Genomic DNA, 17,617 nt, shown 5'->3' with positions numbered 1-17,617 from the left:
TTTTTTAATTTTGATTGTTGAAAAAGTAACTTAATTTGAATTTTTATCGATGAAATTTGGCATTTTATTTCCTTTTGGTTTCGAACGAAATACTAGCTCCTCACGTGACTCCTTGGTAACGTTTGCAAATGGCGGCGCCCAGTATTTTTTACCACTAATATTTTTTTTAGAATTATTTATTGCTTTCAAGTAGACATCAAAAGAGAAAACAACAATGCCAGGAGGTATGACAATTTAATGAAATATCCCTGCATGATTTTATCTCGTCATTATTGTGAATACTGATATATTTATATATATGACTTCACAAAAAAAAGAAAAAAGATTTTGATCTAGATAAAAGAATCGGCTTCAGAGATATTTATATATTGTTATGGATCTCTGAGCTGAAATAAGACCCGTATTAAAACCTAACCAGAACTAGTGCCAGAAATCTGATATGCTCTAATTTCATCAGATAAAATGCCACAGCCGCGTGCTGGGCGTTTTAATCCATTTTTCTTTTCATCTGACATAAATTAATGGGTAGAATGCACTTTAGCGGTCCCTGGAAGTTTAAAATGCGCATGCACAGCAAGTTGGGGTATGGGGGCAGCAGCCCTCAAACATATTCTTCTAACTTATAACTTTTAAATGTCAAAACAAACAACAGAAAAGTAAAAGAAACAACTTACAACACCTATGTCTGCCCACAGCTTGAATACTGTTCCTCTAATTGTCTGTATGGCAGAAATCCCTCACATACAAAATTGAACGAGTACAGCTATCTGCAGCTTGATACGTATGTAACAAGTATGGTCAAACAAGCAGTGTCACCCAAATACTTAAAGATCTCAGCTGCCAATCCCGTGAACAACGCTGAATCAAAAATTCCCTTATCATATTTTCTAAAATAAAGTGCAGTCTTATTGCAGTTGACCATAACCACCTCACTTACAAGGAACCAAATCTCATATGCAAAATTTACCATTCTAACTCCCCTTTTTTCCAAGAACAATTCATTTCTGGAATGGTCTCCCCCTACACATACAGTCCAGCCCCAGTCCGATTCTGTTCACTGAGAGGCTGTCAACTTTAACCTTCTAATCTATATCTATGTTTTTAATCTTAGTAATTATAGTTCTTTTTAACTTTGCACCTAATGAGCTTGCTCATCTTTTAACAGTCCGTCCCAGACAAGCGACTCCCAGTTGTAATCAGAATTAATTGTTGGGCAGTTTTTAAGAAATTTTTAAACTACTATTATTGTAGGGACTGCTAAAGTGCAAGTGCTCCAAGTTAACAATGCAATACAATTTGAAGATTATAAAACTTCTACACACAAGTTTCAAATAGGTACTGCCGTCAGCAATATTTTGCCAACCATTGCAGTTGTCGTGTGATCAAGTTACTCTTCATTTTGAAAACAAATCAGTGGTATAGAATCCTTATTTAATGACCTTTTTTGTGAATTTAAAGCTTGTAAGCTATGTTTTTCATAACTTTGTTGAATATGCATATATATTTATTTACAATTCAATTCATAAATATACAAAATGTTGATCTTGATCATCAAAATTATTCATGTGCTATTTTTAACTTTGCGCGACATCATCAGTTTCTCACGAGAGTAAGTGTGCAGATGTTGTGGTTCGACACTGATCATATCTAAATGGACATGACCATCAGAAAATAAATAATAGCACATTTAAGTTATGGTAGCCAGAAACTAAGTTTGAGCGAGTGATCATGGTGATCATTACCAAGTCCCACGAGTCCAAGATAAAAGGTTGTAAGTGAAAAACAGTACTTTTGAGACAACTGAAAAAAAATATTTTTTTTGTGTGTTACAGATTTCTTTTTATTTTGTAATCTCATAGCAAAAGCTATGAAATATGCCTCTGTCTGTCAAGTACTGTGAGTCACATATTGATCAAGTTGATAATATTTGAAAAACTGTATTATACGCCTTTTAATTGTAGTCAATAATAAAAGGTCGTATCTTCTCTTTATGACCTATTTACTATATAATTGTTACAGCCAAAATCACATTAGGCGCAACCTTAAAACTTTGTAAGTGGCAAATACATAACATGTCAAAAGTAACAGTTATAACCTAATGTATTTCTGGGATGTCAATGACTTGGAGTGCGGATTATCAGGGTGAAATCCATTCCATATTTAAAGTGACACCATTTCAGTTATATAGCTTTGCCCAGGGTTTTCCTTGACTCACAGTTTTTGCATTTTAGCACACCATATTCAAAGATGATCGCCATGATAATTCAGAATGCATTATTGCTGCTTTAAATGACTCGCAACCAAATTTTTGAGCTTATTAAAATCTAGTTGAGCAAGCCCAGGTTCTCACATTAATATAAATTAACTAATACATGTTAGGTATTACATATTGCATTTGTAAGTGGAATGATGCCTTCTTAAGTCTTTTTGCTGAAAAGCAGTGTCTGTCTTAGGATTTTTCTAGTGTGTGTTTAATAACATTAAGCATTAAATTAGAAAGAATTCATTTCTAAAAACTTCTTAAAATGCTAAATATATTTGTAAGTGCAATGTAAGTATTATAGCATTTTGTTATCTGTATTTATGCCACAGAGTTTCAGCTTGACTATACAAAGTATATGGAGAGATATCCTTCTCGGCCTGGCACACTTGCCTGCCTCCCCAAGTAAAAGTTTTGAAGCGCTTTCATTTTATCTCTGTTCAAAATATTCCTTCATTGACTTGCTTCAAACATATAGTCAACTTCTCCCACATCATATGACACTAGGTCCACCACCATAATAATAATGGCACCAATATTTCATGAATTATACCCTGTTTTGCAAAGTTTTGCTACACTTTCACTCTGTATCTGTTATTACTAAATGGATCTGATTCATACTTGTAAACAATAGTTTTCCATGTCATCACCCATATCATATGAGACAAGGTCCATAACTATGGGAACAATATTTCATGAATGCCTCCTTTTTACTTCGAAAAAATTTCATGCACTTCCTCTTTTATCTTGCTATTACTATTAAATCTTATAATTATAAATATAGTCACTGTTATGCATTATCACTCACATAATTTGGCACAAGGTGCATTACTCTAGCAGAAATGTTCCATGAATTATGTCCCTTTCATATACAGAAATTCTGTTAAATGTTTTGATACCACTAAATGCTTTTGACTCAAACTGTTGTTCACATCATCTTCCATATTGTTGGTATTAATCACTCTCAAGTGATAGATGTAGTTCCTCAGATATCATATGCCCTATTTCTTTATCAAGCATGCTATTGTCTCTGACGGCTCTTGTTAAGACTTTTTTATAACAAAATGCACAAAGGTGTATAAACTAATAGCAAATATATTTGTTTGAGTAAAATTTGTGAGTTTTGTATTTTTACAGAGGATACACCAGGTAGTAGATGTGTTGTTATCTATTCGGAAATGTCCCTTAAAGAATTGAAGTTGTATTTGCCTGTGATCATTGGCTTAGCTAGGCATACTCTTGTAGGCTCTTGCATACTCCACCTTCTGAAACCTGATGAAGAAAAAAAATCTCACTTTTATTTCAAAACCTGATAGTTTCAGAAACATTATCAAATTGAAAAGGTCTAGAGTTTTATGATAAAACTCAAGAGCACTTTAGTCATTACATAACATTTTATTTTAATGTCCTTTTGTTTTGGCTCACTTTGCTGACAATATTATGACTTGATAACTATTCCTATTTAAAGCCAAAGAGATAACCCACAGTATTTTGACAAAAAAACAACAATGAGTGGCTTAGGCCAGATATCACCAAACTTCCTTCACCTGTGACTTTTGTGTGCCTACACTCAGTTATTGTTTAGCTATGCCATTGGTAATGGAGTTGATGTGTAAGCTAAGTGCTGTCCTTGTGTTCATATCTGAAAATTCAAAAGCAGGTCTACTTTCTGACAGATAGCTACATTTGCAGGAGCGTTTTAACTTAAATTAAGCCACAAACAAAGGCAAATATAACTTTCTAAATGGCAGAAACCTGTAAGCCAGAAAATATTTGTAGCAGTTACCCTATACAGTGCAACATCTGTAAGGTAAACACCACTGTGAGGACAAGAACGTGTACATAGAGAGGTGGTTACTTTAATGAGATTTATTTACTAAGAATTTTGTCCATTGGTATAACTTATATCCATACAGAGGTGTTGGGCCTTGAGAGGTGTCTTTAATGTAGATACTTCATATACAAAACCGCTCATTTTAGAAGTGTTTGTCTAAAAGGTTGCACTGAAACAGGCTGTATTAATCAAGAGTACTAGTGCTGGTTGTTATAAAACTGTAGCAGGTCGTTAAAGAAGGACCATCATTTATACTTATTTTAAAATATCTTATACTTTGGTTGACTCATTATCAGCATGCAAAGTGCAATGCAAATGAACCAGCTTAGTAATTTAGTAATTGTAATCTGATTTGTAGGAAAGTTGGATACTGAAATGGATATGAGCTGGAATCCAGGAGGATTGTTTGACTATATGTTGTTGACTGTCTCCATGTTCTATGATAAAACACTGATATTGTTCATTCTATATGTACTGATATGTTATTGTGCATATTTATTTTTTCAAATATTTTCTGGCTTACCAAGGTTTTTTACTGCAGTCCCTTGTTTCAAAGTCATTCAGGTCATATGTTCATCAACAGTCTTTATTAAGTTTGCAATAATTCAGTTTATAATATAGATCTAAACAGTAATACAAAGTTTACAGAATGATAGAGTTGACAATATTAAATTTCAGTAAAACTGTAGAAGATAACAAAAAAAAATAATGTTTAAAATTAATAAATAAAAAGTAGTCTATTTAAGTATATAAATTTCAGATATAATATAGAATTGTTGATGAGTATTGACCAATGCTCTTTTATTTCTTTTCTTCAGATAACACAGATTTTTTTGGTTAAAACCTGATATTTTTAGTTTAATCCACTCTGCCAAAGACAGTGTCTATTTTATTTACAAAATTTTGCCATACTGCCTTATTGACATATTTATATAACACAGGCTTATAGAAAAGCTGCTTCTCCCTTCACAGTGGATTTCTGTAGATACTTACCTTCAATATCTAGATCATATAGATACTGTAGAGATAAAACATTAATTTTCAAGTGACACATTTGATACTTTTGTAGTTACTTCTTACTGATATATATCTGAAATATTGGCATTAATTCAACTTGCCACTATAAACATATTTGAGCCGTGCCATGAGAAAACCAACATAGTGCATTTGCGACCAGCATGGATCCAGACCAGCCTGCGCATCCACGCAGTCTGGTCAGTATCCATACTGTTCGCTTTCAAAGCCTATTGCAATTAGAGAAACCGTTAGCGAACAGCATGGATCCTGACCAGACTGCGTGGATGCGCAGGCTGGTCTGGATCCATGCTGGTCGCAAATGCAGTATGTTGGTTTTCTCATGGCGCGGATCAAATTTACATTAATTTTGCATCTTAAGTTGTGATAATGTATTATCAGCATTACTGAAAACATTCATTTAAATTGTATTCAGTGATTCTTTCACATAGATATGGAAACCATGTAGGTGCTTATTTAGTTATAAAAGCAATTATTTGGAGAGGGTGGTATGGAATTATTTGAATAAATATGTAACTTGATCTACAAGTTTGAAAGCTGTCTTTTATTGATTAACAACACTAATATTTCATTTGTAGTTCGTTCATCTAACTCACTAATAACATGATCAATTAGGTCTTGAACAAAGTTATCAAACATCCATTTTACTGTGATGATTTAGAAAGGATATCTCTGATCTGTACTAGAAATTATTTTGAATGAACCTATAGATGTGATTACTGCTTATCTTGTGAAAAAAGATAGGATTTTGAATTGATGCACAGCAAGTCTCTTGAATGTGTTGGCATTGATAATTGATTAATGGTATAATATATTATGTCCTAATGAAAATGGACCTCACCCACTTACTGGTGTTTGTTATTGCCCCCTCGACAAGCTTTAATACAAAAATATATTCCACGAAACTTCACAGTATCCACAGTTGACAAGGAAGCTGTACGTGTTCCTTCTAAAATATATTTTAAACATAATGAAGCATGACCTTAAAATGAAGACGTTTTACAAGTAATTTGTAGAGTTTTCCGCTTGCTTCATTTGCAAACTGTGTAATATTAATGTACTAATTAATTATCATTATTACAACTGGGAGCTGAAACTGGGTGCCTCCTGCATAATTTATATAAATAAAATGCAAGCACAGCAAAGTGCTTATTTATGAAATTTTTAAATATCAGTTTACTAACGTACATGCAGTTTATTTTTTGTTTAGAAAGTATTCCATTATATTTTTCTTTGAGATCATGTGAGCAGTCATTGACACATTTTTTACTGAGATCCTCATACAGGTTATCATGTTAAGCAAAATACTCCTGTTCATATTTAGATTAGAGTGCATATTGCACATAATTTATGTCAGATCTCCTCAAAATTGTCTGGCAAGCATACCTAGGGACCTCTCTTATAAACATGTACACACATGCAGAATTCTAGATCTGCCCCTGACTTTTACAACAGGTCCTGTTAAAACAGTCCACTCTGAAAAGTACCTCCTAAAGTACATCTGTGCAGACTCATCTTGGTCTGCACAGTGGTCACAAAAGCAGAAGCACTTGCCACCAGCAGGCTAAAGTTCACACCAAACAGTTTAACATTTCTTCTAGTTTCATGTCCTGATAGGCTTCATAATATCAATTTATTTCCTACATATACCCCTAATATGTTTTTAAAATGTTATTATATATAATAGAAAGGTTTATATTAAAATTTCTACTTAGTTCAAATTGTTGTTATGTTAGTAAATTTCATTATATCACAGCCAGTAGTGTAATATATGACTATAAATCATTATTTATGTACATTATATACTTTATTTTTCATTCCTATTATGATCATACATTTCTACATTTCATTTATTAAATATTTAGTGTAAGGCTATTAAAAATGAAAAAAAAAAGAGATAAATTCTCTACTTGAAATTTCAGAGCTGTTACCCTAAGTAAAACATTTCCCAATTATTGCATTTTAACTGTTACGGAAGTAGTTGTGATTCAGTTAATACTATGTTTCAGAGAAGAAGGGACAGAAGAAAGCAGATGACGCACCACCAGCCATTCTGTCAGGAACTTTTGTGTTTCCCAATGGAGACAAATATGGTAAAGACATTGTTACCCTTTTTTGAAGGATTCTAAAAACTTGTTTTAATAACTGCTAACTATATTCTGATTATTTCTGAAGTTGATACCCATGTAAACAAAAAGTTAGGCGGTGGTATACAGGTCTTAGTCTTATTAGTCACCATATTAGTGCATGTGTGCATCTGTCTGTATACCTGTGAAAGCTGTTGAAGGATGGGTGAATACAGTCTATTTTGGTACACAGGTATATTATCATAAGATTCGCATAGGGGATGATTTTGGTTACAGTCTATCAATTTTTGTCAGAGTTATGGCCCCTTTTAACTTGAAATTCAACAAAATGTCCATTTGAGTTCCATAACTCTTCAAAGGATGGATGGATAGAACGTACTCTGGGCAAACAGGTATGTAACTATATAATACTTGCCAGGTTCAGTTTTAGTTAAAGCTATAACATTTGGCAGAATTATGGCCCTTTTACTTTAGTAATGACTTAAAATTTTGCAAAATATTAGTGTCCATTAATATATAGCTTTTGAAAGGGTGAAAAGATTGAATTTGTTCTTTAGTACATAATTTATTTGATTTTAAAATACAAGCCAAGTTCGAACTCGGTTACATTCCACCAATTTTTTGCAGAGTTCTGGCCCCTTTTTGACTTGAAAAATTTGGTTTTCTGTTCAGAAATATTCTCAATTCTGAATAATTGTACAAAAAAAAAATTATACAAACAAAATACAGACTACACCTTGACAACGATAACAGATACCAGTCATAAAGATTGATAGACAGAACATATGAATTGTTTATTTTATACACTGAAGAAGACGCCACAAGACATTATAATATTATCCAGAGTGACGATAGTATTCATATAGCCACTGAAATGAATAATCTTTATGTGACATGAACAGAGACAATAAGAGTTAATAATACATATGAACAATTGTCATTTCTATTTATTTTTTAAACAGAGGGAGAATATGTTCAAGAAGATGGCAGTATTATCCGGAGTGGCCACGGTGTTCATACAACTACAGATGGCAGTGTTTATGATGGCCAGTGGTCGAATGATAAGATGAATGGAGAAGGAAAACTTACACATCATTCTGGTTCTTACTATACTGGAGAATTTGTAAATAACCAGTTCCATGGCAGAGGTGTTTACACATGGCCAAATGGATCCTCATATGAGGGGGATTTTAATGAAAACAGGTACTTGCTAACTCATTTGGAGATATGTATGAAAGACCGGTAGTGACTTCACACTTCAAACTTTCTACTTCACACTTCAAACTTCATACTTCACACTTCACACTTCACATTTCAGACTTCAAATTTCACACTTCAGACTTTCCTATTATTTGTATGTGTAAGCATTATATATATGAAGTGTGAAGTGTGAAGTTTGAACTGTGAAGTACGAAGTTCGAAGTCACCACCGGTCTTTCGTAGATATGTCTATGCTGCAAGCCCTTTGAATTTCTTACCTATGGAGTTAGCTCTATAGATGTGTTTTCTATGTTGTAAAGTCTTTTGGTATGTCATCTATGGTGTCAATTCTTTGGATTCCATTTTCAGGTCTTCAGATTCCTTGTCTGTGCTGTCAGATCACTTGATTTGTTATCTATGTTGTAAGGTCTTTCAAGAATACATTATATATGATGCCAGCTCTTTTTGTCAGATCTTTGGATTACTTTTCCATATTGTCATGTCTTTTAACACATTATCTTTGTTGTCAGGTTTTTTGGACTTCTTATCTATATTGCCAGGTCTTTGGATATTTTCTGTATGTTTTCAGGTATTTTGTTCAATTACTGTATATATATATCTGTATATTGTCAGCCCTATGTATTCATACATTCATCTTGTCAGCTATTTAGATTCCAGTATGGTCTTTTGATTAATTACTCTATACATGTAAGTTGTTAGCTCTAGATTTCTTACTATATCATGTTGTCAGCCCCTCGCCTTCCTGTATATATTTTTTTTGTTCTTTGGAATTGCAATTTCGTCTCTGACTTTGTTAACATAGACAAGTATGTAGGACTGATGATGTCATTCTTAAATTTTAGCAGGTTACATTTTTTTTCCTTTTCTGGTTTCTGTCAGCTGAGTTTGACATTTAATGAAATGACTGAATTAGGCTTTTCAGTTTAGATTATAGATTTATCACTTTTAAAGATAATTTTATTTTTGAATATTGAAAGAAAAAGAAACAAAGTTGTCAAAACTGTTGGTTTAAGGCATCTGAAATGGTGAGCAACAATCATATAATTAATGATATAATGCAACAAAGTTTTAGTTGTTTTTTATATTTATTCTAGGTTAGAGGGTAAAGGCAATTTTACAGATACAGAGAATCAGGTATGGACCGGACAGTTCCGTTACAAGGCAGCACCAGGTCTACAGTTCCATTTGAGATTGGACTGATCATGTGACAATTGTTTCAGTCATGTGACAGGAAATGTTTTAATCATGTGACAAGAAATTGCCTAAACATTCTGTGATAATTGTAGCAAATTATATATAAAATTGCAAATGTGGATAAATAATTATTGTTGTATATTTTACAATGAAATTATAAATGTAAATTGTCACAAAATATTTTCTTCAAAGTATTGAAAAGGCTGATAATAAAAGTTATAAAAGTGACTTTTGAAACCAGTTTCAAATTGTAGCCAATTTCAACTGTTTGCAGAAACACTCCATCAGGTTCTGGAACTTCAGGACTAGTCACTTAAGTCTTGTATTATAATTTTGGAACCTTGGCTTGAACATTATAGCATATAATTTTGTATGTCCAGGAATATTATACTTTTTTCTCAGTCTGTATTAATGCAATAGTTGGGAACATTTCCTCCAACAGTATGGTTTTCTCAAATTCAAAATTATGTTATTAAGTTTGTTCTATTTTCAAGTTTTACTCTGTTTTTAAGTTGTAAATACTTCTGTATTTTTGTTCAAGTCATTTTCTAGCTTGAAAATAAGTCTTGAACATTTCTGTTACTATCAAAAACATATTGACTGATAAATTTTATTGATAAATTCAAATATGGCAGATATTTCCTAAGTAATAGTAAGTTTAACACTTAAAAAATTTTATGGGAACTTATTTGATTTTAATTTGATTTTTAACTTTTGTCTCAGTATTCAGTAAATAGTGAATATTATATGGAAGTCTAGCAGTTGTTAATTTGTAGACTGGAATTGTATTTTTGCATGTATTTTGGTATTAATATGTAATACAGAGTTTACAATGTTGTGGATTGTGTAACTTTCAAGACTCTTTTTAATCATTACCAAAACTGATTTTATTACAAATGGTAATATATTTGTCAGCAATTCAGTGTTTATAGTTAGTATACAGATAAATGCTGCTGGCTCTAGCATTGATGGCAGAACTGCCAGGACAGAATCAAGCCGTTCCTGTAGGCCCCATTCATTTTCCTTATTTGTTTATGTTTAGATCATAAAGCTGATAGCTTGAGCATTTTCCTTACATGTTCGTTAAAAATCTGTGTTTGACTGTGTGTATTTCACATTTGATATCTTTAGTTGATTACTGAAATACATTATGCCATAGCATTCAAGATGCACGGCAGTTAAGCGAGTTTTTTGGTGGATTTTGTCAGCAAGATTTACACAAGTTTGTTCATAATGATTATTTACCAGTTGTCCAGCAATTGTGCAAGTATATGTTATGAAATTAATCGATAAATAATCTGCCAGTAATACTTAGTGTATGACAGTTGCTCCACATTCTTTTTGATTGTTATTTTATTATATCATATTTATATAAATATTAGGTTAAAACTGGTTATATATGAAAGGTAGATGGTGCTGCCAAGTTGCCAGTGCATGCCTAATGTAATGTCCTGAGGGGCAGAAAGAACCCTTATAAAGCAGAAAAGCTGCCATTATATTATGATCTGATCTGTCGATGTGACATGCAAGTGAATGTTACTTTTACAAAACAAAAAAATATTTTCATCAACAACAGAAAATGAGTGAAATTACTTGATTCAAAGTGATTTCATGAAAATGTATTGTTTAATATATATATGCTTGTAAACAAAATAAATTTTATCAGACTTTAGCTTTTAGTTATACATTTGCAAAATCTCTTTGTATATTTGTTGCATGACCTTCACAAAACCGTATTGGTTTGACATTATCAGTTGAAAACTAGCAGAATGAAATGCTCATTTACATCTTGGGAGCCCAAGCTCTCTCCTATACCTCTGGCAGTGTTCAGGTTTAAGATGTATAAAAATATTTAAATGCCTACCTCAGTCAAATTTAACTGGATCTCACCAGTTCTTGTCTTTGAAGGAAAATCTGCATTTGACTTTAAAAAAGCCTAGGCCGAAATGAGCACGAGAGCTTTCATTATGCAATTTTAAATGCTGGCCAAGCTATGGTTTAAGTTCTGAAGAAAATTCCTTCAAAGGAAATACTGACTCAGATGCCACATGACCAAAATAGCTGGCTATGGTCCTCCTGACCCAGGTGAGCAAATGAATATTAGTAACGTCACAGTACATTACACGTTCTGACTTTTGATGATTTATGCTTAATAATGCTCGTGTATTTTTTAGTTCAACTGAGGTATATGGAAAGGTATCCTACCACCCAGGCAGCTTTAGTTAGCACCTTAATTAAAGTTTTTATGTGCTATATCTCTGTTATTACTTGAAGAATCTGATTCAACCTTATCATCACCTACAAAATATGACTCGAGGGCCATAATTCTTGCAGCAATATTCTATGACACAAGGTAAATAACTGGCATCAATATTTCATGATCTGTACTCGCTATTTACTTAAAATTAAAATTTAAGGTTTATGTTTTTATGCGCTTTCACTCTACCTCTGTTATTACTAAATGAATTTATATCAAACTTAAGATATTTGTTCCATATCATCACCCACATCACGTGACACAAGGTCAATAACTGAGAGATAAGATCACTGCACATATTGTCTATGTTGTACCTGAGAGATTAGATCACTGCTTGTATTGTCCATGTTGTACCTGAGAGATGTGATCACTGCACGTATTGTCCATGTTGTACCTGAGAGATGTGATCACTGCACGTATTGTCCATGTTGTACCTGAGAGATGTGATCACTGCTTGTATTGTCCATGTTGTACCTGAGAGATGTGATCACTGCATGTATTGTCCATGTTGTACTGAGAGATTAGGTCACTGCACATATTGTCTGTGTTGTACCAGAGAGATGTGATCATTGCATATATTGCCCATGTTGTATTGAGAGATTAGATCACTGCACGTATTGTCCATGTTGTACCAGACAGATGTGATCACTGCTTGTATTGTCCATGTTGTACCAAACAGATGTGATCACTGCTTGTATTGTCCATGTTGTATTGAGAGATTAGATCACTGCACGTATTGTCCATGTTGTACCAGACAGATGTGATCACTGCTTGTATTGTCCATGTTGTATTGAGAGATTAGATCACTGCACATATTGTCCATGTTGTACCAGACAGATGTGATCGCTGCTTGTATTGTCCATGTTGTACCAGACAGATGTGATCACTGCTTGTATTGTCCATGTTGTATCTGAGATGTGTGATCATTACATGTATTGTCCATGTTGTACGGAGAGATTAGGTCACTGCACTTTATTTTTTTCTTTTTCTAGATCAATTACCTACCTCACTGGGTCAAGTCCCATAATTCTGGTTAAAGTTTTGCATGCAAATACATACAGCTTTTACTAAAAGGCATATAGATTTGAAACTTATTTTTTTCTTTTTCTAGATCAATTACCTACCTCACTGGGTCAAGTCCCATAACTCTGACATGTATTTTGGGCAAATTATGCCCCCTTTTGGACTTAGAAAATCCTGGTTAAAGTTTTACATGCAAGTAACTATCTCCAAAATCTGAGATGTGTGATCATTACATGTATTGTCCATGTTGTACGGAGAGATTAGGTCACTGCACATATTGTCTGTGTTGTACCTGTGAGATGTGATCACTGCACGTATTGTCCATGTTGTACCTGAGAGATGTAATCACTGCACGTATTGTCTGTGTTGTACCTGAGAGATGTGATCACTGCTTGTATTGTCCATGTTGTACCTGAGAGATGTGATCACTGCACGTATTGTCCATGTTGTACCTGAGAGATAAGATCACTGCACGTATTGTCCATGTTGTACCTGAGAGATGTGATCACTGCACGTATTGTCCATGTTGTACCTGAGAGATGTGATCACTGCACGTATTGTCTGTGTTGTACCTGAGAGATGTGATCACTGCATGTATGGTTATCTGTGTGATCACTGCATGTATGGTTATCTATGTGATCACTGCATGTATGGTTATCTATGTGATCACTGCATGTATAGTTATCTATGTGATCACTGCATGTATGGTTATCTATGTGATCACTGCATGTATGGTTATCTATGTGATCACTGCATGTATTGTTATCTGGAGAAAACCAGCTCTTATTTGTTGGAAACATTGGTTTTCAAGGGACAGATAATCCAGATTTATGTAAAAATTTAGGAACTACTTTCATTTGATAGTACTTGTAAACAAGAAGCACAACATTGTGGTCCAGTATGTTTTCTAAACAGAATTACATAAACTGCACTAATCACACAGTGAAACATTGTATTTTCTGTGTTGAGCATTAATGCCTCCAGCACCTGCGTTCCTTTGGAAAAGTCATGTAATCCACAGCTGGTTTCCTTATATTTTCTATGTTGGATCTCTCGAAATTCTCGACTTGAGTATTTTGTTCATAATCCTACAACCTTGTGTGATCAATGTTTTACTGTACTCTTTGTCCGTAAGTCATGCATTTCTAATTCAGATACTATGTTAATAAAATTTTCAAACTTGGTCTGTCCGAAATTTGGATGGTCTGTAATATGGTATGTCTCACAACTTTACGTATATCATCATCTTGCAGCTAAAGGAATCTGTGTGAGAGGGACAATATATGTAGCAGTCTAGTTCAGTTCACTGATTTTCAGTAACAAGTTCCTATTCTAATGTGAAAATGGGCTAGATAGAAACAATAAGTCTACAATACCCATACACATTGTAAATTTGGGTGTCAGGGAAAAACACACAGTTTAGCTGTATGAAAGAGAGCTAAAGGGCCTCTCTACATTATTTCAGGCATAGGAGTAGAACCACCATGACCATTGTACCATTTAAGGAATAAGAGACTCAATGTCAGTGATCAAAACCACATCAGGAGTCACAACTAACTGCTCATAAGTTTTTGTGCCACTCTCATTGAAAAAGTTTCAAAACTAGAACTAGAATTAGAACTATACATATAAAAAAGCTTAATTTCAAGAGCCCCTTGAAAACAAGAGCTTTGCCAAGTGGGGCAATATATGCCCCAAGGGTTATATCAGAGGACAAAAGCAAAATTTAAAGGTTTTTTTTGGTGTGCATGTTTTGGTGGTGGGGGATGGGGAAGCAAGGTGTGTGTGTATGTGTGTGCGGTGGTGGTGACAGGATACTAAATGGCAAGAAACTAAATGGAAAAAAAGTGTGTGTTATGTAGATTGTTGCAGTCTGCATATCATCTCATCACCACCTGCCTATTTCCAAGTTTCAAGTCAAAACCTTTAATATTTTTTAAGTTAAACTCTGGACACGAAATAGGAGAAGATCTGACCTTGCTGTGACCTTGACCTTTGACTAACTACCCTGGTTCAGGCACTCTGCATACCGTCTTATCACCATCTACCTACATCCCAAGTTTGAAGTCAATTCCTTGAATGGTTAAAAAGTTATGCTCCAGACACGAAATATGACAGACAGATTTGAAGATTTGACCTTTGAGCTTGATTTTTGACCTACAGTCCTTGTTCTTGTGCTCTGCACATGTCTCATCACCAACTACCTACATACCAAGTTTGAAGTCAATATCTTGCATGATTATTTAAATATGTTCCAGACACAAAATGTGATGGACAACTTTGACCTTTTAGATCTCAATTTGTACCTTGACCTTTGACCTACAGAGTCGTTTCAAGCGCTCTGCGCATCATTTCATCGCCACCTACCTATATGCCAAGCAAAAAATCTGGACAATGAAATGAAATAACAAGAGGACCATGATGGTCCTGAATCGCTCACCTCTTCCCACATGACCCAGTTTTGAGTATGACGTCGTTTTTTCTATTATTTGACATAGTGACCTAGTTTTTGAGCTCATGTGACCCAGTTTTGAACTTGACCTAGATATTATCAAGATAAATATTCTGACCAATTTTCATGAAGATCCATTGAAAAATATGGTCTCTAGAGAGGTCACAAGGTTTTTCTATTATTTGACCTATTGACCTAGTTTTCGGAGGTACGTGACCCTGTTTTGAACTTTACCTAGACGTCATCAAGGTGAAAATTCAGATCAATTTTCATGAAGATCCATTGAAAAATATGGCCTCTAGAGAGGTCAAAAGATTTTAATAATTTTAGACCTACTGACCTAGTTTTTGACGGCAGTTGACCCAGTTTCAAACTTGACCTAGATATCATCAAGATGAACATTCAAACCAACTTTCATACAGATCCCATGAAAAGTATGGCCTCTAGAGAGGTCACAAGGTTTTTTTATTATTTGACCTACTGACCTAGTTTTTAGCTCGACTATTCAAAGAATAGTCTAGCTATTCTACTCACCCTGGCGTTGGCGTCGGCGTCACACCTTGGTTAAGTTTTTGCATGCAAGTACATACAGCTATCATTTAAAGGCATATAGCTTTGAAACTTATTTATTCTTTTTCTAGGTCAATTACCAACCTCACTGGGTCAAGTTCCATAACTCTAACATGTATTTTGAGCAAATTATGCCCCCTTTTGGACTTAGAAAATTCTGGTTAAAGTTTTACATGCAAGTTACTATCTCCAAAACTAATGCAGATATTGAATTGAAACTTCACATGTGTCTTCGGGGTTATAAAACTAGTTGATAGCACCAAGTTCCATAACTCTGACCTTCATTTTGGCCAAATTATGCCCCCTTTTGGCCTTAGAAAATTCTGGTTAAAGTTTTGCATGCAAATACATACAGCTTTTACTAAAAGGCATATAGATTTGAAACTTATTTTTTTCTTTTTCTAGATCAATTACCTACCACACTGGGTCAAGTCCCATAACTCTGACATGTATTTTGGGCAAATTATGCCCCCTTTTGGACTTAGAAAATCCTGGTTAAAGTTTTATATGCAAGTAACTATCTCCAAAACTACTACAGATATTAAATTGAAACTTCACATGTGTCTTCGGGGTTATAAAACTAGTTGATAGCACCAAGTCCCATAACTCTGACATGTATTTTGGGCAAATTATGCCCCCTTTTGGACTTAGAAAATCCTGGTTAAAGTTTTGCGTGCAAGTACATACAGCTATTACCAAAAGGCATATAGCTTTGAAACTTATTTATTCTTTTTCTAGGTCAATTAGCAACCTCACTGGGTCAAGTTCCATAACTCTTAACATGTATTTTGAGCAAATTATGCCCCCTTTTGGACTTAGAAAGTTCTGATTAAAGTTTTACATGCAAGATACTATCCCCAAAACTAATGCAGATATTGAATTGAAACTTAACATGTTTCTTCGGGGGTTATAAAACTAGTTGATAACATCAAGTCCCATAACTCTGATATGTATTTTGGTCAAATTATGTCCCCTTTCGAACTTCAAACTCTTTTAATATTTAACATTTTGGGTAATAATTTCCTGCTTCTGTGACAATATTTCGAATAGTCGAGCTTGGCTGTCTTACAGACAGCTCTTGTTTATAGTGCATGTGACCCAGTTTCAAACTTGACCTAGATATCATCAAGGTGAACATTCTGACCAATTTTTATGGAGATCCATTCACAAGTATGGCCTCTAGAGAGGTCACAAGGTTTTTCTATTTTTAGACCTACTGACGTAGTTTTTGACCGCACATGACCCAGTTTCAAACCTGACCTAGATATCATCAAGATGAACATTCAGACCAATTTTCATACAGATCCCATGAAAAATATGGCCTTTAGAGAGGTCACAAGGTTTTTCTATTATTTGACCTACTGACCTAGTTTTTGAAGGCACGTGACCCAGTTTCGAACCTGACCTAGATATCATCAAGGTGAACATTCTGACCAATTTTCATGAAGATCTCATGAAATATATGGCCTCTAGAGAGGTCACAAGGTTTTTCTATTTTTAGACCTACTGACCTAGTTTTTGACGGCACGTGACCCAGTTTCGAACTTGACCTAGATATCATCAAGATGAACATTCAGACAAACTTTCAGACAGATCCCATGAAAAATATGGCCTTTAGAGAGGTCACAAGGTTTTTCTATTATTTGACCTACTGACCTAGTTTTTGATGGCACGTGACCCAGTT

General features: G+C 34.2%; 1 protein-coding gene across 1 annotated transcript; it reads left to right on the top strand.

Moving 5' to 3' along the window:
* Positions 1-83: 83 nt before the first annotated feature.
* Positions 84-11,303, top strand: LOC123541425 (MORN repeat-containing protein 2-like). The gene is made up of 4 exons (XM_045326888.2): positions 84-224; positions 7,139-7,222; positions 8,179-8,419; positions 9,532-11,303. The coding sequence occupies exons 1-4, from the start codon at positions 215-217 to the stop codon at positions 9,635-9,637; spliced, it is 441 nt and encodes a 146-aa protein (XP_045182823.2). The 5' UTR covers positions 84-214; the 3' UTR covers positions 9,638-11,303.
* The last annotated feature ends 6,314 nt before the right edge of the window (positions 11,304-17,617 follow it).

This window comes from Mercenaria mercenaria, chromosome 16, assembly GCF_021730395.1.
Source record: "Mercenaria mercenaria strain notata chromosome 16, MADL_Memer_1, whole genome shotgun sequence".
NCBI classification, from domain to species: Eukaryota; Metazoa; Mollusca; class Bivalvia; order Venerida; family Veneridae; genus Mercenaria; species Mercenaria mercenaria.
Note: the sequence above shows the minus strand (reverse complement) of the source record. Positions and strands in the feature narration are given on the sequence as shown.